Here is a 22,420-nt window from a genome sequence, read left to right as displayed (position 1 = left end):
GATGTGTGAATTCAATTTCCCAAGCATTGGATGCACACTTGAAATATTTCGGAAGATATAACGAATAACAAAGGGCGCATCATCCATTGCATACAGCCATTTAACAACGCAATATGTTCATATTTCGGTAAGCGCTTTTTACAGGTAATATACTCTACAATCACAATATTTTCACAAGCTTTGGTGGATTTTGGATAGAAAATTTTCGAAAAAATCAATGTTTTCGCCAGGATGTCAAAAAAAGGTTAAATATCAAAATTTTACCGGGTTTTGGTAGTCTTTTTGTGGTCATCGCGAATATCCCTAGTTACAGAAATGAAGGGGAAGTCCATGTTTTTGAAACGCACCATATCTGCTCTCACTACCATGACAAATACGCTCGCAATCTACTGATATTTTTCAGAAAAAAGCTACATAGATTGACAAAAGTAAAAAGCTAAAAAAGGCTAAATAAAAATGTTTAAGGCTAAGAAAAAAAGCTAAAATTTAAGGCAACTTTCTATGCGTTTTATTAATTTTTTTCTTAATAGACATAACAGAATAAAAAAATTTAATTAATTTTTACTCCAACCTCATAAAATACAAAAAAATAGTTAGCAGATGCTATCTCTAATACATGATAAATAAAACTCAACTATAGTCTATAAGTTTTCGTAATATTTTTGAGGTAAATAGTTTTTTATATGCAAAATAAGAACGCCGATAAAACTGTTTTTAATAAGGAAATATACTTTTTGTCCTTTTAAAGAACCCATGAAAGATGTAAACTCTACATTCCACACTGTCTGAGAACATCTTTTACCAACTTTTCCTATGTGTTTTATGCCGACTCCAAACAATATCTGGCAAATGAATTTTTGGAGGAAATATTTTCATGACACTTTCTGGGCTGGCCGAACCACTGCCGATGAGTGATCCAGGGTTAAATATAGTTTTGAAATAGGTTATTATGAATATGAGAAAAGGAATTTGAAGTCAGATAGTGTCTTATTATAAGGCCAAGCAATTTTATATGTGCAATAAAACTTATAATAAGGTTAGACTATGGTACACCAATCCTTATTTAACCTCGTTATTATAACAGCTTATGTAAGCCATATTTTGGGTAGGCTATATATAAGCCTTATATAAAAGGTCCTAATACAGCAATTAGTTTCTTTTAATAAGACCTTATATAAGTAAGCCTTATTTTTCTTGATCCATAAGCCTTATAATAAAGTTATTATATTCTACCTTATGGTGATGGTTTAGAATAGCCAGCAGACAGCACTCACACTTCGATCACGGAGCGGGTAGTGCCGGGCTTGGTGACCGACACCAAGATCGAGTGGGCAGTGAAGACGTTTTCTAAGTTTAAATCGCCGGGCCCAGATGGTATATTCCCGGCCATGCTACAAGTTTCAAGTAGGGCGGTCGTGGAATGGCTTAAAAAAATATTCGATGGGTGCATACGGCTGAAACATGTACCGCACTCTTGGAGAACTGCTCGTGTAGCTTTCCTACCCAAGGGGGGGGGGGGGGGGGGGGGGGTAGATCGGTCACGTGTATCCCAAAGATTATAGACCCATTAGATTAACATCATTTCTGCTCAAAACTTTTGAGAGGCTGATAGATGCGTACATAAAGTCCAACGTGGATGAAAAGCTGCTCTCCACAACACAACATGCGTATATCAAGGGCAAGTCGATACCTGGGCGTCAAATGTCGGGTTGAAAGTCAACGCGGATAAGACGGATATGGTCTTGTTTACAAAGAGGTACAAAGTCCCATATTGGATCAGGCCTAAGTTAGGAGGGGTGACCTTACAGGGGAAACCTTGGCCAAAGTATATAAGAATCATCCTAGACAGTAAGCTGTCTGGAAGCTCAACGTGGAGGAGAGGATGAAGAAGGCTTCAACGCCACTTTATGCATGTAAAAGAATGCTGGGATGTACGTGGAGCTTATCGCCCTCTCTTTCTCACTGGGTTTTTACAGCGATTTTAAGCCCTATTCTATACTATGGAGTTCTTGTTTGGTGGAAAGCCACACAAAAAGAAACCTACCTCAAAAAATTAGAGGGGGTATGCAGACTATCAATGCTTAGCTTTACGGAAGCCCTGAAAACAACCCGACAGCTGCACTGTATGCCGGTGCCTCGGGGCAGCTTGAGCGCCGACCATACGGCCATAGTAATATAGCGTCATCAATCACAAGACGAACTGACTACCTGATTCCCTATATGCCCTCCGGGGGCGATCTTAAGGCCACAATAGAGGTGGACGGTTGGCGCAAGGGTGCTCAAATGGCGGACGAGGCGATACATGTGTACACAGATGGTTCCAAAGTAGTGGAAGGAGTAGGGTCTGCGGTATACTGTGCTGATCCGGAAATAAACAGATCCTACAGGTAGCTGGATTACTGTAGCGTTTTCCAAGCGGAAATAGTAGCCGTAACCAAAGCAGTAGAAACCCTGGAAGAAAATAGCCCAAGCTGCAATCGTGTTAACTTTTATATTGACAGTCAAGCAGCAATTAAGGCAATAATCTCGCATACCATAGCATCTAAATGCGTGTTAGGGTGTAACCAGTCCCTGGAGAGAATCGGGACAGCGAGAAGCATACATCTATATTGGGTCCCAGGGCATATGGGAATAGATGGGAATGAAAAAGCGGATGAACTATCTAAAAAGGGAGCATCCCTTGAAGCTTGCTCCGTAAAAGTTCCAATTAGACTGGTCGAAATTAAGCGAAGGCGAGAGGTGCACATGATCGACCAAGCAGGAAAGGTGTGGGTTCAAGCGCGGGGCTGTAAAGTGTCGAAGATCATGTGCAGGTCTTACAACTGAAAGGTGTCCATTTTATGGACACTGTGAAAAATGTTCTGCACGCTCACACGCACACTGCTACACGCACGTACTTACGTTTGTTTTAGTTTATTGTCTTTTGTTCTCTTTTAATAAATAAATTTTAAGGTTAATTTTAAATATATTTGTTTTTATTTTAATAACTGTTAGTTCTTTAGTGTCACTTAGCTTTTAATTTAATTTTAACTTTAACACTAAGTTATTTTAATTCTTTTTATTTCTTCAACTTACGCGGCGGCCGATTCTCTTAAAGCTGGAGACATTGGTGCTTTATCGGTAACCGTATCGGTAACCTTATAACAGCTGATTCGACCAACCTTATGAGAATCAATGCAATCGATTATTGGTGCCGCTAAGGTCGTAACCGTATCGTAGCCAACCAATTGGGTTTTGGTTTACCGTCGTAACGATAAACAGCTGATTACGTTAGGGATACGGATACAGCGATACGACATACGGCACCAATGACTCCGGCTTTAAACTGAAAACTGCCGCTAACGCAACTCTGTGGCTAGGCAGCTTTTCTTTAGGTTGCTTAGCAACGAAATTAATGATGGCGTCGAGCAACGGCAGTCTCAACCAATCAGAAACTCTCCGCGTTGCTCGACTCTAACATTTTTAGTGAGGCCAAGTGCATTTGATGCATGGTTGCATCTTGCACTTTTCCAAAGAGGGAGTTGCCAGCTACAATTTAATTTAATGCAATTTAAGCCGGAGTCATTGGTGCCGTATGTCGTATCGCTGTATCCGTATCCCTAACGTAATCAGCTGTTTATCGTTACGACGGTAAACCAAAACCCAATTGGTTGGCTACGATACGGTTACGACCTTAGCGGCACCAATAATCGATTGCATTGATTCTCATAAGGTTGGTCGAATCAGCTGTTAAAAGGTTACCGATACGGTTACCGATAAAGCACCAATGTCTCCAGCTTTACTATGGCACTACATCATCCCCGTTTAGAAAAGAAGAATTTTGTAAGATTAGTAATTAATCTTGCCACATTCTTCTTTGGGCTTTAGTAATTTGTTGTAATGTTTTGAATGAACGGTGTTAGCCCGGGATTCGTTCATTCAGAACAGTGCAACTTTGGAAATATAATGAAAAACTTAAACTACCAAGAAAATTGAATATGCAAAAAAGTTAATTTTCAGAGATTTATAATTAATAGTTAATAGAAATTTTGTTTTAAATGAACCGGTTTTCCTATTCTTATTGTAGGATCTGCGTTAGTAAATTTATATTTATATTTTCATAAAATTTCTTTTCTTTAGCCTTCATTGGTGGATTCTTAAAATATTTATATCTAAAGATTATTTAGTAACTTTGATAGGAATAAGTACAGACTAAATTTAATTAATTTTTTGTACTCTATTTTTATGTACATTTTTTTCATTCTGATTACTTCTATCGCTAATCGTTATATTTGGTCCATCAATATTTTTACAATGTAGGGCCTTGATATATATTTTTATGTTTATATCTAGGTTCTGTTTGTACTAACACTCTATCATTAATTTTAATTTCTAAAGGCTTAGCTGTTTTATCGTATAAATCTTTATTTCTAATCTCATGCTTATTAATCAAATTTTTTGCCATTTTATGCGATTTTTGCATTCTAAACTTAAGCTCTTTTATGTAGTTTTCTACATTGTAGATCGGGTCAATTTGCTCTTTTTGCAATTCATGTGGCATTGTGGTTTTTCTGCCAAATATTAATTCAAAGGGAGTAAATTTATTATCAAAAACCGAACTACTTGTAGTATTGTGTAAAAATGTAAAGTGTTTTAAATATGTGTCCCAATCTGAATACGTTTCATTTAGATATGCACGCAAGTATTCGTTAAAGACTCTATAATTTCTTTCAACAGTACCAACAGTTTCGTGGTGGTAAGCTGTTGAGAAATCATGATCAATCTTTAAAAGTTTTGTCAATTCAGAGAATAATTCGTTTTTATATTCCGTTCCTAAATCGGATCTAATAGCTTTCGTTGTACCATATGTTAATATAAAGGTTTCAAAAATAGCACAAGCAATAGTTTTTGCTGATTTATCTGGTACAGCTACTGTTACCAGGTATTTAGAAAAGTTACAAATCATAGTAACAGCGAACTTGTTACCATATTTGGATTCCGGAAGTGGACCTATTGTATCGACAATTACTATGCAAAGGGTTTGCAGCGTGTTGGAGTGAACACAAGATTTTCCTTTGTTTTTGGTTTTACTTTATTCAAAAGGCATTTATTCCAATTTTTGACAAACTTAGCTATGTTACGAGTCATATTTTTCCAATAGTAGTTTGTTCTTAATTTGGAATATAATCGTTTTGTACCGCAATGACCGCCTAACAAAGGGTCTTCATGATAAATTGTCATCAGTTTTTGTTTTTGCTCTGTTTCTGTTACAGTTTCTACAGGGTCTGTTAGTATTATTTGTAATGATTTTAAAATTTTATTACCGCTGATTTTAAAATTTGTAATTGAAAATTCTTTGAAAAATATATCATTTTTTGGCCATTCTAACTGCTTAATATTGTCACTGCCGGCTGCTTTTTCAAGCCTCGAAAATAACTCATCTAAATTTGTTTTTCCGTTAGCATTCACAAAATTAAGTAAATTTAGTTTTTTATGTTTTAAATTCGCATAAATTTGTATATTGGAGATCTCATTATTTTTATTAAATTGTATAGTCGACTTTATTTGCGGTATCTTTTTTGAAAAATCGTATGAAAATTTGTCATAAACTTGTACTTTAGGCGTTTCGCAAGAAGTATCAGTAAAATTATCGTCTTTATTTTGTAATTCCTTTTGTTTGGTTTGTGATCGCGTTTGGACTGCTAAAACATGCTTTGTAGATTCTTTTATTTCGTCTATACTAACGCGTGAAAGAGCATCAGCCACAACGTTAGATTTTCGTTTTATATATTCAATCGTAAATTTATATTCTGACAGTTCTAATCGAATTCTAGAAAGTTTAGACGAATGGTCTTTCATATTAAAAAGATAAACTAGTGGTCTATGATCGGATTTTACTGTGAAATTTGTACCGTAAACATATGGACGAAAATGCTTTATAGCGAAATGTATTGCTAGGAGTTCTAATTCGATAATTGCTTTTTTCTGTTCTGCTTTATCAAAAGATTTTGACGCGAAACAAATTGGTAAATCATTATCACCATGCTTTTGGCTCAGTATAGCACCACACCCGTTCTTAGAAGCATCTACTGTAATTATAAATGCTTTTGTAAAGTCAGGGTATTGTAGTAGTTGAGGAGACATTAATGCAAGTTTTAGCTTTTCGAAAGCGTTTTCGCACGCTTCGTCCCAAGCAAATTCAACTTTTTCCTATTTAAACGATTTAAAGGCGTTGCCAGTGACGCAAAATTCGCTATAAATCGCTTGTAGTAATTTGCAAACGCGACATATCGCCTAACCGCATCTTTGTCTTTTGGCTTAGTATACCTTTTAATAGCGTCTATTTTCGAATCATCTGGCAGCAAACCTTTTGACGTGCATTAATGGCCTAGAAAAGTTACTTCGGAACGAAGGAAATTGCACTTGTTTGGATTCAGCTTTAAATTAAACTTTCTACAGGTTTCGAAAACTTTTTCTAAATTTTTAAGGTGGTGTGTCTCACTACAACCAATGACAATAACGTCGTCAATATACATAAAAGCCTGATTTGGCGAAATGCCTGAAAATGCTATTGACATCATACGAGAAAAAGGGTTTGGTGCTATATTCAACCCGAAAGGTAAAACTTTCCAACGAAAAGCTCCTCGATCTGTACTGAAAGAAGTTACGTCTCTAGATTTAGGGTGAAGAGGTATTTGGTGGAAACCAGAAAAAAGATCTAAAGTTGAAAAGTATTTGGCTCTGCCAAGATTTTCGAGTATGTCATCAACGCGTGCTAGTGGAAATTTGTCGGCTATAAACTTTTTATTGACTGCTCTGAAATCTACGCACATGTGATACGATTTTTTGCCTGTTGGATCTTTTTTCGGTACCAAAATTAAAGGACTGTTATAATTTGAAAAACTAGGTTCGATTAAATCATTCTGTAATAGGTTTTCGACTTGTTTATTTATTTCTTCGCGTTGTGTGTATGGCAAACGGTAATTTTTAATATAGACAGGAGTTTTGTCAGTTAATCTAGGTTTTTGTTCGTAGAAATTATTAAGCGTCATTAAGTCGGTTTTTAATGCAAAAATATCAGAATATTTCAAACATAAATCAAGTAATTTCTTTTTAGCATAAGAAGGCATTTGTTTTGCTAAAATTGATGCAAGATCTTCTATGCGTTTTGAATCGATAGATGTTTCATTTATACGATAGACATTGAAGTGTTTTATGTCTTCAGTTTGAATATTGAAATCTTTTACGTACTTGACCTCGTCGGTGGTGTTGATAACTTTTATTATTTGTATCAACGATACATTTTGCTGTGAAAACACCGTTAGAAAGTTCTTGAGAATCAACAAAAACTGGACTTGTCGAATTTTTCAAACTAAAAACACGAAAAACTTCGCATCTTGGTGGAATTGCAAGAGTATTTGTTGAGGTGCTATGCCAAATTGAAATATTTACCTTTTCTGTCCCTTGTCCGAATGTAAGTTTGTCATTAGCATAATTGATTATGCTTTTGTTCGTTTTTAGAAAGTCTTTCCCTATTATACCGTCCGAAGGAATATTAAAGTTGTCATTGACAACGTGAAGAGTCAGAGGAAAAAATGTATTTAATGCCATTATACTTGTATTAACTGTTCCTAGTGTTGTTACCGTGTCTGTTGTTACGCCTGTTATATTTATTACGTTATGATCGTCTACTTCTACCTCGTTTGCCAAACTGAAAATTTTTATTAGTGAAATGTCTGCATGAGAATCTACTAGAAAAGAACATATTTTATGAGAATCGCTACAAGCGACTTCGACGAAATCGGAAAAATTCAAATTTAAACAATATATTGACTGAGAAATATTTAATCGAATTGCTCCTGCTCCCTCAGTGTTCGCGCCTGAGGGGCTTTGGCATTTAAAGAATGAACATTGGCTGAGTTTCTAGAATTTGAACCCTGATTATTGGAATTCCTGTTATTTCCGGACCGATTATTATTGTTATTGTTGGAATTGTTGTTGCCTCTATTGTAATTGCGATTATTGCCTCTATTATAATTGTTATTTCGGAAATTTGTATTATTATGTTGCCTATTTGCGTTGTTAAATCGAAAATTAATATTGTTGTTGTATCTAAAATTACTGTTAGCTCTGAAATTTCCACGGAAATTATGATATCTTATCGGACGTGACCGAAACGCTAACACTTGCCGCTCTTTAACTTCCTGTTCTCGCTCTAAAATCATTTTCGCTACAACGTCCTTTGAATCTTTGAAGGTTGTTGACGCATTATTTGACCTATTATTTAATTTACAAACGCTAATGGTTTGTTCAACCGCCATCTCATGGGCTTTTGCCTGTGTCATACCTTCAATGATTAGACATCGCTCTAAGGAGTCAGAAAGTTCGTCTACCTGCTTTGAAAATTCTGAAAAATTGTTATTGGTTACTCTTAAGGCTGCAATTTTTCCCGCGACAACTTTCGAGTTGTATGGCCTAATTTTACTACATAGCGCTTCTTTAATTTGGCTGACTGATTCTATATGCGCTGGTAGGGCTTTGCGTGCTTTGCCTTCGAGCTTGGATTTTAAAAATGCAATAAAAGTAGGAGTTAAATTTTCGTTAGAGAATACTTCCAATAATTCAACTCTATTTATAAATAAGCCAAGTGCTAACAGGTCTCTACTGTACTTTTCTCGCATAATCGAGGCACAAGTATTAATAAACGATTTTTTCTCCTCGATTTCGGCCATAGTTGTAACGTTAAGAATCGGAGTTAGAATAGAAGTACTAGAATTTGGAATTACAGGTTGATCAGCAAAACCTAAAAACCTGCACTCAGGGATAATTTGTTATTATGTTTACTTGTTAAGGTATCAGTTGACGATGCACTTGAAGATGAATCAGAATCTGAATTATTGGAATCTATATCTTGCTCTGAGTTTTTGGAATCTAAATCTTGCTCTGAATTTTGGAACTTGAACCTGGATGTGAATTTTTAGAAACTACCTTCCCGTTTCTTATACTAATTTCACACAGACGGCTTATTGAATAATAAAGGCAATTTTCTACATTAAGACGCTTATTGAGCTCAATCTTCCCTACAAAATTCGAATCTATTATTATTTCATTAGTAGCTAATCGAATGCCTAATGAAGTCAAAAGCACAATGCAACTCTGTTGGCACGTTCCGCTTCCGTTTCCGCTTCTTAGTTTTCAAAGCAAATGTCATTGTCTGCATGGCGGAACGATACAAGGTGGCCGCATCGAACAGCTGATTATAACCTTTTTTATTTGATTTGATACATCAACTGCCGGCGCAGTACGATTTTGACATTTGTCCATCGAATTTACAAGTACATGGAATTTTTTTTGTTTGTAGGTATGTCACCATGCTCCCACCTTGTATCGTTCCGCCATGATTGTCTGTCTCATCCTTCATACTAATCGAGCAGTTACTTCTGTGTGAAAGCAAAAAATTTACGATTTCATTAGCAGGTGAAATGAGATCATTAAGTTTATGTGTGAAAACAGTATTAGGTCCATACGTATTTAAACGAACAGACGAAATATTAAGATTTTATTGTAGCAAGATATATGGAATTTGTTTATGAAGATTGAATAGAAATTGAATTTAAAGGAAATTAAATTTGAACGAGAAAATTATTCGAAAATGGATTGTGCTTGATTAGAAAAGTTATGCAGAATTGAAAGACAAGTGGGATTTGAGAGAGTAAAACTGAAAGAATTTAAAAGATGTTGAATATTGTTTACGAATATATTTATTGAAATGTACAAATTTTTAATTGTACAGAATGTGAAAAAAAATGTTTGAATTTGCAATGTATGGCAAAAACGGGCGCACCGCATCTTTCCAAAATTGTAATATAGATGTCCTCGGACGCACCGGGATTTAAAAAAAAAAATTTATGTCATATTTTTTCACGGACGCACTTAAGAAAAGCAAAAAATTTTTTTCTTTTTTTGATGGAGCCCACTGTAGGGCAGAGTGGGACTAAAACCAACAATTTTTATGGTTAATTATTAATTATGGCAAATTTTGAAAAGACCAAATGAAGCTTTAAAATTTTCCGTTTTTGTCCGACCTTGTCCCACAGTGCCTACCTGTAAGTTTACGCATATACCTATATGTATGTGAAAAATTATTGTTGTTTTTTTTTTTTTTGTAATAATTTAGTTTAATTTACTTTGAATGTAATGAAACAAATTATGTAATTAGTATGGTAAGTATTTTTTGAAAAAATTTTTAGAAAGTTGGAAAAATTGATATAATATAAAAATGCGTTTTTTTTTTCTTTTTTTTTAGATATATGTATATATAATATAGTACCTTAGTTTATGTTTATTTCTTCAATCAAAATTTGTAATTTAGTTTATATAATGATGAAAATTGAAAAGTGTAACCTATAAAATGTACATAAAAAATAAAATAAATGTAAGGCGCGATAACCTCCGAAGAGATCTAAGGCCGAGCTTCTCTTCCAATTTGCGTCGTGCTCCTCTTGATTTTTCCCTACAAATTGGCCGGACGGGACCTACATGTTTTATGCCGACTCCGAACGGCATCTGCAAGGCAGATGAGTTTTCACTGAGAGCTTTTCATGGCAGAAATACAATCGGAGCGCTTGCCAGACACTGCCGAGGGGCGACCCCGCTTAGAAAAATTTTCTTCTAATTGAAAAATCTTATTTCTAAAATTTTGATGTTGCTTTGCCCGGGAGTTGAACCCAGGGCATACGGTGTGATAGGCGGAGCACGCTACCATCACACCACGGTGGCCGCCATAAAATGTACATATGTAATGAAAAAAATGTTTCGTATACCTCCTACCGCTTGCTGTTTTGCTGCTGCTGGTCTGCCGCTGCGCTTGCTGCTCTGCTGCTGCTGGATGGCGTCACTTTTGTTGCTGTGCATTCCGCTATTTCATGATGTTACGGTGGTGTGCCGTTATTAATGTGGTGTGGCTAGTGCCGTTATTAAAGTGGCGTGGCTAGTGCCGATTTTCACTATTGATTTTTGTACAGTTTATGCCAAAACGTATATTTCAGTTTTTCTCTTTTTTGAATTATATTATTTATGCATCTAATTATTTCGTTGTATTATTAATTCCGAATTTTCTTTTTATCTCTGTTATTTTTATAAAGTTTTCTTTTAAACGTATATATTTTCTTAAAATGTCTTTCCACAAAAATTTTCTCACTAGCCACTGCCAAAACCAATGCTACAGCCATGTACCATTATCCACTAATTTATGTATATGTCTATTTATACATTTTTTTTTAAATTTGTAATTTTAATATTTTTGAATATATCCAAATTTCCAAATTTTTGTAGATTTTTGTCAATTTTTATATATTTTTGTTGGTTTTTAATGATTTTAAATTGTTTTTGTAGATTTTTCCCAGCTTTATATTTTTTTGTAATGGTTTTAAATTTTATATTTTTTTTGTAAATGGTTTTTTAAGTTTTTGTATTTTTTGTAGATTTTTAAATGGTTTTTAAATTTTTTTTGTAGGGTTTTTATAAATTTTGTATTTTTTTTGTAGATTTTTGATTTTTGAACTTTTGTAACTTTTTTTGTAGAAATGTTCAAATGTTTTATGTATTTTTTTGTAGATATTTTTAAACTTATATTTTTTGCATTTTTCTTGTGTATATGTATTTTTTTTTTAATTTTTGTTAATATTTCATTTTTTTGGGTTTTATCCACTTTAATTAGTGCACCAATGCCTGTTGGGAGGCTTGAATAATGGCCACTTGCCGCATTTGCAGGCCTTCGGCCCACGGTCGCCATGAAAGGTGTAGACTCATGACGGGTATTCTGATTGGACAGTGCCTTCTGGCATCACATGCTTTTAATTTATATGAGCTATAAGCCTTACACACAACGGTATCTTTCAAATAAATATTATGCCTGTTGACATGAGTACAGAAAAACAAGAAGTTATCCCATTCGTGTGCGATTTGCAACGGGTAGAGTCCATCGTTTTACACAGCATATACTCGTATGTATCATTACATAGCTCTTTTGTCTACATGTGGACTTAGAAACCCAGTTAAATGTTTCTAAAATGAAAAATAAAATTTTGCTCGGAAGCGGTTTCGATGCAGATGAAGCAGTTATAAAATCGAACGGAACGAAAATGATATTAAGTCGATATTTGCATAATGCCAACATTATCTCTTCCTTAGCCCCTCAAATTTTTTAAATCTAGCCTAAATTCATTCAATGTTCTTAAAATTGAATCTACATAAAACTGTTTATCTAGATTTTCTAAAATTTTGAAAAAAGCTAAAAATGGCTAAAAAATTTCTAAAAAAAAGCTTAAAACTAAATCGCAACTTTTCAAGCTAAACGGAGAAAAAAATGCTTAATCTAGCTGGAAAAAAGCTAAAATGGCAACACTGGTCCCCTCACTCATCTATGTACATTATTTCAAAAAAGGCCTATCTCAGAAAACGTTTGAAGAACGCCCAGACTTTGTTTCAAAAACGCTGAGCACAAAATCAATTCATTTTAACATTAGCTGTGATCTTTATGAAAAAATTGGGAGAAAGGGCATTTTTGAAACAAATTCAGAAATAGGGCCTTATTCAAACGCTTTCTGAGATACGGCATTTTCGAAACTGCAGCCGAGATAGGGTGAGTGTATAAGTACTTACATATATGGATTTACAAAGGTTTTCATATACATACATACATATATAGAATTTAGGGAATTAAAACTCACCTGCACATCAATATCACAAGTATCCATACTCAGAAGATTTTCGAAAGGTTTCAGCAGAGCTTCATTGAAGTGAAAATGTGGCAACTCAGACTGTTCCACCAGCAGTGCTGTAATTATATCATGTATATACTCGATGGAACGCTTGGATATAGCACGATCCCGATGGCAAGATGCCTGAAATATTTCAAAAATAAAAAACAGGAAATTAAGGTATTTATTTCTCTACAATTACTGGTACTTACATCCATTAGATGAGGTCCAGTTATAGCCCATACCTTCAGTATGTGCAATAATGGTCTGGAACTTTTGAAAACCTTTAACGTAACATCGCCAATGCGATGTAGCAACAAAGACATTGGAAGTGTGTCAATTTTCTTCCAACCTTTGCTCGGCCACCATATACGGCTGCCTTTACGTGCAACATTATTTTTATAGAGCTGTTCACGAGATGCCTTACACAAATTTTTCAAAAACTGACACAATGATGGCAAACTTAAACGGTCAGCGGCATTTGAAAAAAGATTTTCCGCTTGATGTGATAAAGCGCATAGGACTTTTGAAGTGTCGCTTTGACTTAGTAGCACGGTTTCGTTAGTGCCGGAGTAAACTTTAAGTATTGATGTGATATTTGTATTGGGACTCTGTAATGGTGCTTGTAAGAAACTGTAGACATCCACGCTGCAAAAAAAAAAGTCAGACATATATATATACATAAAAAAAGAAATAAATGTAAGGCGCGATAACCTCCTTTTTTAATTATTCCTACAAATTGGCTTGATTTATGCCGACTCCAAACGGCATCTGCAAAGGCGATGAGTTGTGACTGACAGATTTTCATGGCAGAAATACACTCGGAGTGCTTGCCAAACACTGCCGAGGGGCGACCCCGCTTAGAAAAGTTTTCTTCTAATTGAAAAAATTGTTTCTAAAATTTTGATGTTGCTTTGGCCCGGGGCGTGAACCCAGGATATTCGGTGTGGTAGGCGGAGTACGCTGCCATCACACCACTACGACCGCCACATACCATGGACATATACATACATATGTACATATTATTCAAGATTTAGTTGAATTTACTTACCAAGTTTCATCGTCATCTATGGGAAGTGATGCTAAATTAAGTTTGTCATTTTGTGTTATATTGTTGAGTTTTTCGCCGGTTTCCATATCACGTCGTCCCGTATTTGGTGATGTGCCCACTGTTGTATTTTGTAAACTAAAAATTTCATGCTCCAGTTGACTGACATGACGACACACCGCGAATACAGATTGCCAACAATCTGAACTAGAGGAACCCAAATTCAAGCCGCCATTTAATACCACATCCATAGACATTGCTTGACTGGCAGAGACTCTCGGCCCATTCGTTTGGCATACATTTGATGCTAAAAGACTTAATATTTTTCCTGCTAAATGTTGCAAATTTAAACTGTTGCTTAAAGTGGCCGCCTGAAGAAAAAAAACGAGAAAGCAAAATTTCGTATTATAACTCAAAGTGAAGTAAATTGGGGTTATCACAGTGCGTGTTATCAAGGGCGCTAATTTTTCCTTCTGTTAACTTTTAAACACTTAACAATCTGTTAACTTTCTGTGTTGTTACCTTACGAATAATCGAATGATAACAGAAGTTACAAACATAACTCGCACAGCTGTGATGACCCAAAATAATTTTTGATCATTTAAAGCTTTACCGAATGTAAACCATCCAGGCACATTGCATACAATGCCTCTCCATTTGTCTTATTGGTTTTCGCTTTGACGCGTAGAGTCCGCTTAGACAAGGCCATCAATTTATTTGAGCTACTGCAGGGTAAATCCCCTAGTCCTGAGCTCAACACAATTACCATTGAATCCCAACAGCAAGTTAATAGGCGACGACAAAGTTTTTTGGCGGCTTCGCGACGTTTATTATCCTGCTCGTCGGTATGCTTTGTATTAGCCATTTGTAAGCGCTGCCATTCGGAAAGCATTTGTGTTGTACCCAAACCGCCAGCATCACAAAGCATATCAACTAGAGCGCTGCGTGCGTTGGTACCTTCAAATTCCTCTTTGCTCATTTCTTCTAATGCATTTGAAACCAATACAGACTGATATAATTCACAAAGCCATGGCGATGAAAGATACACTAAGACGCCAGTGTTCTGTACGGATGTTACAAACTGTTGCTCCGACATCGGTATTAAAATCTCTTTCTGTGGCACGTCATAATAGCCAGCCTTTGTTAATTGTAGACTTAAGAGTAATGACGAATAAATTGCTAGGTAAATACCATCGGCATTAATGGCTGTCAAATGATAATCGAAATCGGAAAAATTCATTGTATTTTCTTGGCATATGACAGAGGCAAACTCTTGCATTGCCTCGTCCACTTCAATGCAGGAACGTAAGCGCAATAATTTAGGTACTAAATCTTTTCGTAATGACTTAGCGAAATCTCGTGCATGTTGTCGATCGTTATCTATATCGGCGCGTACTGGTATAATCGGTGCTTCGAGGTGAGTGTAGGGCCAACGATTTTCTGCGCGTGATGTTTCGTCACTTGAAGTTGATTGCTCCTCCTCTTCAGGCCCCTCAGTGTCACCTGAACCATTCGAAGCTGCATCATGTTCTGGATGATCACCCTCACTATCGGAACCTGAGGAGGTCTCAAATACACTCTGTCGAAATTCTACAATTGCATCTCGATAAGGTGCGGGCAGACGTGCCATGGATTGATAGGTCAAGGCACCTGTATAATCGGCATCTTTTAATGTTTCATGACGACTATTAACGACGCTCACAATCTGCAATTAAACAAATACATATATAAACTAAAGCTTTTTGCCAAACAGAAGAAAATACAAATAAAAGATGTTTCCCGTTATAACTATTTCTTCTAGTTATTGTAATAGTCTAGTTGAGGGGTCGACTGCTAATACGCTACCAAACAAATTTTTATACCTTTCATGAAAATGAAATGGTATATTAATTTCGTCACGAAACCGAAAATTGTAAGTCCTTAAAGGAAAATAGATAGACCCACCATTAAGTATACCGAAATAATCAGGTTGAAGAGCTGAGTTGATTTAGCTATGTCCGTCTGTCCGTCTGTCTGTTTGTATGCAAACTAGTCCCTCAATTTTTGAGATACCTTGATAAAATTTGGTGACCGATTTTTCAGAAAAAGAGGATTTTTGTAACATCTTACCCAATTTAACAGATTGAAGCTTCAAACTTCACCATATACTTTCGTATATTGCACATATTGTTGCCTGAAAAAATTGATGAGATCGGTCGTATATATAGTATATATCCCCCACAACCGATTGTTCAGATAAGGAACTTTTCGTAATTACTGCCCTATTTTAAGAGCTAGAGGCTTCAAATTTCAACGAATGCTTACGTATATAGCATATATTGTTGTCTGAAAAAATCATAAAGATCGGTGGTATATATAGTATATATATGGTGGTATATATAGTATATATATATAGTATATATAGTATATATATATAGTATATATATATATTTTTTCGCAAATTTTAGCCCCATTTTAACAGCTAGAAGCTTCAAATTTCACCGAATACTTACGTATATAGCATATATTGTTGTCTGAAAAAATCATAGAGATCGGTTGTATATATAGTATATATCTCATACAAACGATTGTTCAGATAAGAAACTTTTCGCAATTTCTACCCCATTTTAACAGCTATAAGCTTCAAATTTCACCGATTGCTTACGTATATAGCATATATTGTTGTCTGAAAAAATCATAGAGATCGGTTGTATATATAGTATATATCTCATACAACCGATTGTTCAGATATGAAACTTTTCGCAATTTCTACCCCATTTTAACAGCTATAAGCTTCAAATTTCACCGATTGCTTACGTATATAGCATATATTGTTGTCTGAAAAAATCATAGAGATCGGTTGTATATATTGTTCAGATAAGAAACTTTGCACAATTTCTGCCCCATTTTAACAGCTAGAAGCTTCAAATTTTACCAAATGCTTACGTATATAGCATATATTGTTGTCTGAAAAAATCATAGAGATCGGTGGTACATATATTATATACCCCATATAAACTCTATTTTTTTGCCCCTTTTTTACGGCTAGAAGCTTCAAAATTCATAAAATTTCATCAAATAGTTACGTTTACGTCATATATTGTTGAAATACGTGATTCGTAGTCATAGTTTTTACACGCAGACCACAAAAAACCTGAAACTTTGCATCCTCACACAAAGTACCTACCTATTTTTTATTTTATATTTATCTTAAAAATCGTTTTGGTATGTAGATCTGTTCACTATATATTTCTTATCTTATACATCCGATTATTCGGAGATTACGGATGGGATAAGATTATTGTTAAGCCCCATTCATGAAAGGTATGAAGTCTTCGGCACAGCCGAGGACATTCCCGTCCTTACTTGTTTTTTTTTGTTTCCAGTTTTGGGAATTGAATCTTCCAATTCCAATAAATGGCAAGAGGACTCGTAGATTGCCTCTTAAAACGCCAGGTTAACAAACGCATAAGGGTAAACTACTTGCAACATTTAAATGTGCCTGAGCAGCTAACACATCTTACAATGTAAATACCCGTCGCACAAGTTTCCTTTAATATTTTCCTTTATATAAATCCGTATTAGGAAAAAGTTGACAATTTATATAATGCGTCTTGAACTTCTTCTCTCGTGATTGAATCGTAAAGTACAACAATTACAAAAATTTCCAACTTTATACACGTGAACACCAACAATTAAAACAGCTGACTAATCCTTCACCAAACTCGAGGCCATTTGAAAGTCAGATTATATGTATATACGCAAACAATATGCAAACATGACATGAGCACAAAATATTCAAAATGTAGATAATTGATGTTATTTTAAAATTTGCATGGCGTGCATATTAAATCCTCCATTGGAAAGTTGTTTGATGGTCTCAAAAGTGAGCGGCATACAAATCAAATGAATATCCCTCTATAAAAGAACACAAAAAATTCAAAGATACATACTTTACATCAAAAATCCTTATATGACGTAAAACAACCTTAACCATCAAACGTATAATGAATATATATTAATTATATATAAGTAAATATATCATTTTTATTTTTTTTTTATTTCACTCTTTTTTTTCCTCCATTGCATTTGAAAATTTTATACCTTAGTATACATTTTTACTTTAATATATAATAGTTATATATATTTTTTTAAATGTAAATTTTTCTTCTTTTTCAATTTTTTTTTTAACTATTTATTGACTTTTTGATTATACATTTGTTTTTTTTTTAGTTCATAGTTTAAAGTTTAATACATATTTAACATATGCAGCAAAATAAAAGTAACACATATAAAAAATTAAAACAATTTCAAACAAAGTAAAATGCTTACAAGCAAAGCAAGACTCCAATTATTTATATATCTTCCTACTTATGTTTCTTTTAGTAATTCTTTTGTATATATTTCATCATAACATAACAACTATAACATAACATAACAACTATAGAACCTTGTCTACCAAAAATATCGAGTGAGGTGTCAAAAGATCTACTATGAATCCGACCCCCGGTTTCAGAGGTACCCGCGGGTTTTTTTTGGTTTTTCGTTAATATCTCTTGAACGCGTTAAAATTTTTATTTTCCGCCTTCGGATTATTAATACTGATGTCAAGACGCATCGTTTGACACCTCTCTCGATTTTTTTGGTACCGTATTAGCAGTCGACCCCTCAACTAGACTAATTTTATTATCAATTATTTGCATGCAATATTTTACTTTTGGCAACTCTGTTCGATCATCATCATGTCGTGATCACTGTCGTCAAAAAACGAGCAATGATCGGCTAATGGTGGTCCGCAAACGCATTGCAAATGAGTATTGTTAGAATACTCCAACATGAAGAAAATGGAACACGCAATCCAACAATTTTTGCGGGGACTCCCCAATTTCGTTCCAAGCAAATCATTAGAAGAAGAATTTGACATTTGCTTTGGCTAAGGGTGTTGGCACACTTTACAAGTGAAATTATATTTCCCACTGGTTGGTAAATTTTCTACCATTTTTCACAATTAAAAACTGCAATATAACAATCGAAACGACACAAAATAGCCGTGTTTTTTATACACGCGTATACGTTTACGTTTGCGCGTGAAAAAAAACGCCTACCCTCGCTTAGATAATGCTTAGGAGACCCATCTAGCGGCAGTTGTTAAACAACTTGCTACAGCAACAGGGTGTACCGAAAAGCGGAGACACAACCCTCTGTTGTATGCCTGTGTATAACATATAGCTAAATCAGTTGCGATGAATTGTGGACACACATAGAATACATAGAATTAGTGTAGAGGGTGAAACAAAAACACATATTTCAGTTACATCTGAGTATAATGCAAGGTAGTAGGAAGTAAGACAAATTTTATGTGCAGCAATTTCAGAGGTGTATTTAAAGTTTGACGCTTAGCAGTCCATATAAAGTATAAGCGTATAGACGTTTACGTGTAAAAAAAACACGGCTAATATGTTAGCAAGTATTTTTGTTGTATAGGGAGAATGTTTATAACAGTGCTTCGCGAAATTTTGTATGTGAATGGGCAAGGCGTAATAAACTTGAATTGCCAAACGCAACATCTTGGTTGATTGTGGCGATGTTATTGTGATGCATAAGCTTGTGTTAAACGCTTCTATATGAGACATGCCATTATGTCACGGCCTTTAAGATCCTCATAAAACCAGGTTATATTCCGACAGTATTTTCAATTCAATAGGTTTTTCATGGCCCCACGCCAGTCACAAAATCAGTAAAGTTTTTAATATTTATTTTTCCACAGCTAGTACACAATGGTAATACCATAGAGGGCAGAACCACGTGTAGCAGCTTGCGAATTGATATCAATTTTAGTAATTGTTCCTAATTTAAATTGATATTGGTGTTTCAATTGCACCACGCCAGGTCAATTTTATTAATAAAGTTCATAAAAAGTGAATTCAAAATTTTTGCAATCAAAATTGCAATTTAATGTAGATATGCACTGAGTATTGCATAGATTTTAACACGAGCTGCTTATTCAGCAATCGGAACAAGTGCAGAATACAACATTTGTCAAAAAAATAAAAATAAAAATAAAAAATCGGACTTTATAGAGATTTTTATGCTGATTCAACGGTATATTTCTTTTTTGGTGCAAATGAAAGGTTTGGGGTAATTCCATGTCAAAAGGCGAAATTAAGAATTTTTCAAATCAAAATATCTGCGAAACTATTGGATGGATTTCAAAAATTAAAAAATTGAAAAATTACTTATAAAAATACCTTTCATCTGATGTATACATATCTTTAACTTTTCTAGTCTGGCGCAGCCGGTGTTGGATCGGCTAACATAACAATAAACATTAGAGTTATAAGGTAATATCAGCTCGTTCACGAATGCAAAATTTTACGTAGTTTACCTTTGACGTACATTTTAGCAATAAAAAATTAGCAATGGTATACATTATGTATTTTTGCAATTAATTAATGCATAAACCCATACATACATAAATAACATTATAGATATATATACCTACATCGATAAAAATAATTGAACTCATATGACACCTTCTTTGTTTTTCGCCCCTAAATAATCAAGTTATAAAATATATATACCAAATTAAAGGTAATGAAATTATCTTCAACACGATAGTATCAAAGTATTTTGTCAATAACATATTTTTTCGACTTATTATTCGATTTATGATAAGTTAGCAATCATTTTTCCATAAAAACATAATTTTATTATAGAAATTTCTTCTAAATATATATGTTTTATGTATCAAACAAAACCTTGTTTTATTACCTATCTAAAGACATTACAATTTTCAAGATTGACTCAATAGATTCAAAGATATTTTGTTTAAAAAAAATGTAAAATTTACCTTTTGACGTGGAATTACCCCTATAGTTATTATTTGCACCAAAAAAAAAATTATACGGTTGAACTCACCGTAAACACCACTACCGATACTCATATACATTTTTTTAATTTGACCAATATATGTATTCTGCACTTAAGCCCAGCAATCAATTGTCCAATTATAAGCCGTAATTTGTTCCGTGGTAATGGAACCATGCAAATATATTTAAAACCTACATAGCATAATAGGGCCCTTAGGATATAAATAGTAATAGAACTAGTTTTAATGACATTCGCCGCAGCGCAACCGCAACCAAGTTAACGTGCTTTAAAAAGCTCTACGATAGGTAGAGACAAAAATGAAAAATGAAATCAAGTTAAGTCAATTGGAGTGGTTCACGCGCGTCGGATGTTTTGTGAAATTAATATATATTTATAAATAAAAGAAAGGAGATTAATGATCAAACCTCCTTAAAGGAAATAAATTTAAAGTTTTTAATTAGTGTGTTTATGAGTATAAATGGCGCGTGGCCATTGCCCACAATCACACCGAGCTAAAGTGCAAGGTTCCAAGATGGAGCCACTTCACCGTTATAATTGCAAGAATTTTCTAAATTCCAGTATATGGCCTGTTGCCATGCTAAACACTGTCCCGTTACGATCCGTTATATGTAAAGCGAGTTGGCCTTATGTGGCCCATGCCAAGGTTATAAATTCCAATATTTCAATATGCGTTCACTTATAATTTCACTGATTCCTGTTAGGAGTGCACAGCCACTATCTGAATCCAGGTCAGTGAAGCACTGCATCTCCCAACTCCGCCGAAAAGCCAGAAGGAAGCACAAAGCCAACCTTGAGGCCTATTTAAATTTTCGGCTCAACTAAAAAAGCCCGACAAATTGCAGTTGAGCCGAAGATGACCAACACAACCACTCCGACGAAACGACTAGAACGGAATGGTTGACTGCTTCTTCTTGATAATTTTCCATACAAAGCCTTGTACACCAAAATGTCAGTTAATCGAAATCTATGAAAATTTCCTTTTGACTTGACATTCATCTGCACGGCGAATTGATTGAATTCGCTTTGCCACCACCTGGTATAGATTCGCCTTGGGCTGCTGACAAATGTTCGCTTTATGAAGCAAGGGCCAGTGTGAAAAGGAAAACTTAAATATTTCATTTAATGAAATTGTGACTCGACTAAGTTTCTGGGTGAAATTGCTATAACTTTGTATTTCCATGGTAATAAAAACAAAAGTACATATATACAAAGCAACTATTAGCACTTTATGAGCATTTTTTAATTTGCAGAACTTTTTGTACAAGTCCTTACGTGGTGCTCTTTTGCTTAATGTATGAAAACATTTTTAAAGCACTTTTTAATTTATTAAATATTTCGGGAAAAATTTATACAACGCGACGGACAAGGTGCCAGCTATTTCGATTATACCTTGTAAATCTCTTCAAAGACGTTTTGTAGCATTCACTCATTAAGTTATTCATTCATTTATACAAACATATATTTCAATCCGTTTTGGAATATCTTAAAATATATTGACTCTTACATACATATTCATACAATTGTAGTACATACGTATTAGAGATATACGCCGCCGATAAACGCCGCCGCCGCCGCCGATTTTGGTCGTTTTTCTCACGCCGCCGCCGAATGTCAAAAATGTCGGCGCGACGGCGCGTTACTATATTTTCTACTCGTTTAAGACTGTTTAGGCCATTTATTGTTTATGTCGAAAATTGGTCGGATATGGTCGAAAGTGGTATCAACGGATGCGCATCACTGGGGGTTATAAGAAATTAATTGC

The 22,420-nt window shown here is 34.7% G+C and overlaps 1 protein-coding gene across 2 annotated transcripts in view; it reads right to left on the bottom strand.

Moving 5' to 3' along the window:
• The window catches only part of LOC137251505 (brefeldin A-inhibited guanine nucleotide-exchange protein 3), an 81,363-nt gene that overhangs the window by 9,589 nt on the left and 49,354 nt on the right, over positions 1-22,420 (bottom strand). For both annotated transcript variants that reach the window (XM_067786208.1, XM_067786207.1), the window contains 4 exons: positions 14,402-15,493; positions 13,792-14,159; positions 12,953-13,388; positions 12,711-12,884 (listed from right to left, as the gene is read on the bottom strand). In XM_067786208.1, the coding sequence (XP_067642309.1) occupies positions 12,711-12,884; positions 12,953-13,388; positions 13,792-14,159; positions 14,402-15,493 (2,070 nt within the window). The remainder of the gene's footprint in view (positions 1-12,710; positions 12,885-12,952; positions 13,389-13,791; positions 14,160-14,401; positions 15,494-22,420) is intronic.

The sequence above is a fragment of the Eurosta solidaginis genome, chromosome 4, assembly GCF_040869045.1.
Source record: "Eurosta solidaginis isolate ZX-2024a chromosome 4, ASM4086904v1, whole genome shotgun sequence".
In the NCBI taxonomy this organism is placed as follows: Eukaryota; Metazoa; Arthropoda; class Insecta; order Diptera; family Tephritidae; genus Eurosta; species Eurosta solidaginis.
The sequence above is the reverse complement of the archived record's forward strand: the minus strand, read 5'-3'. Positions and strand labels throughout refer to the sequence as shown.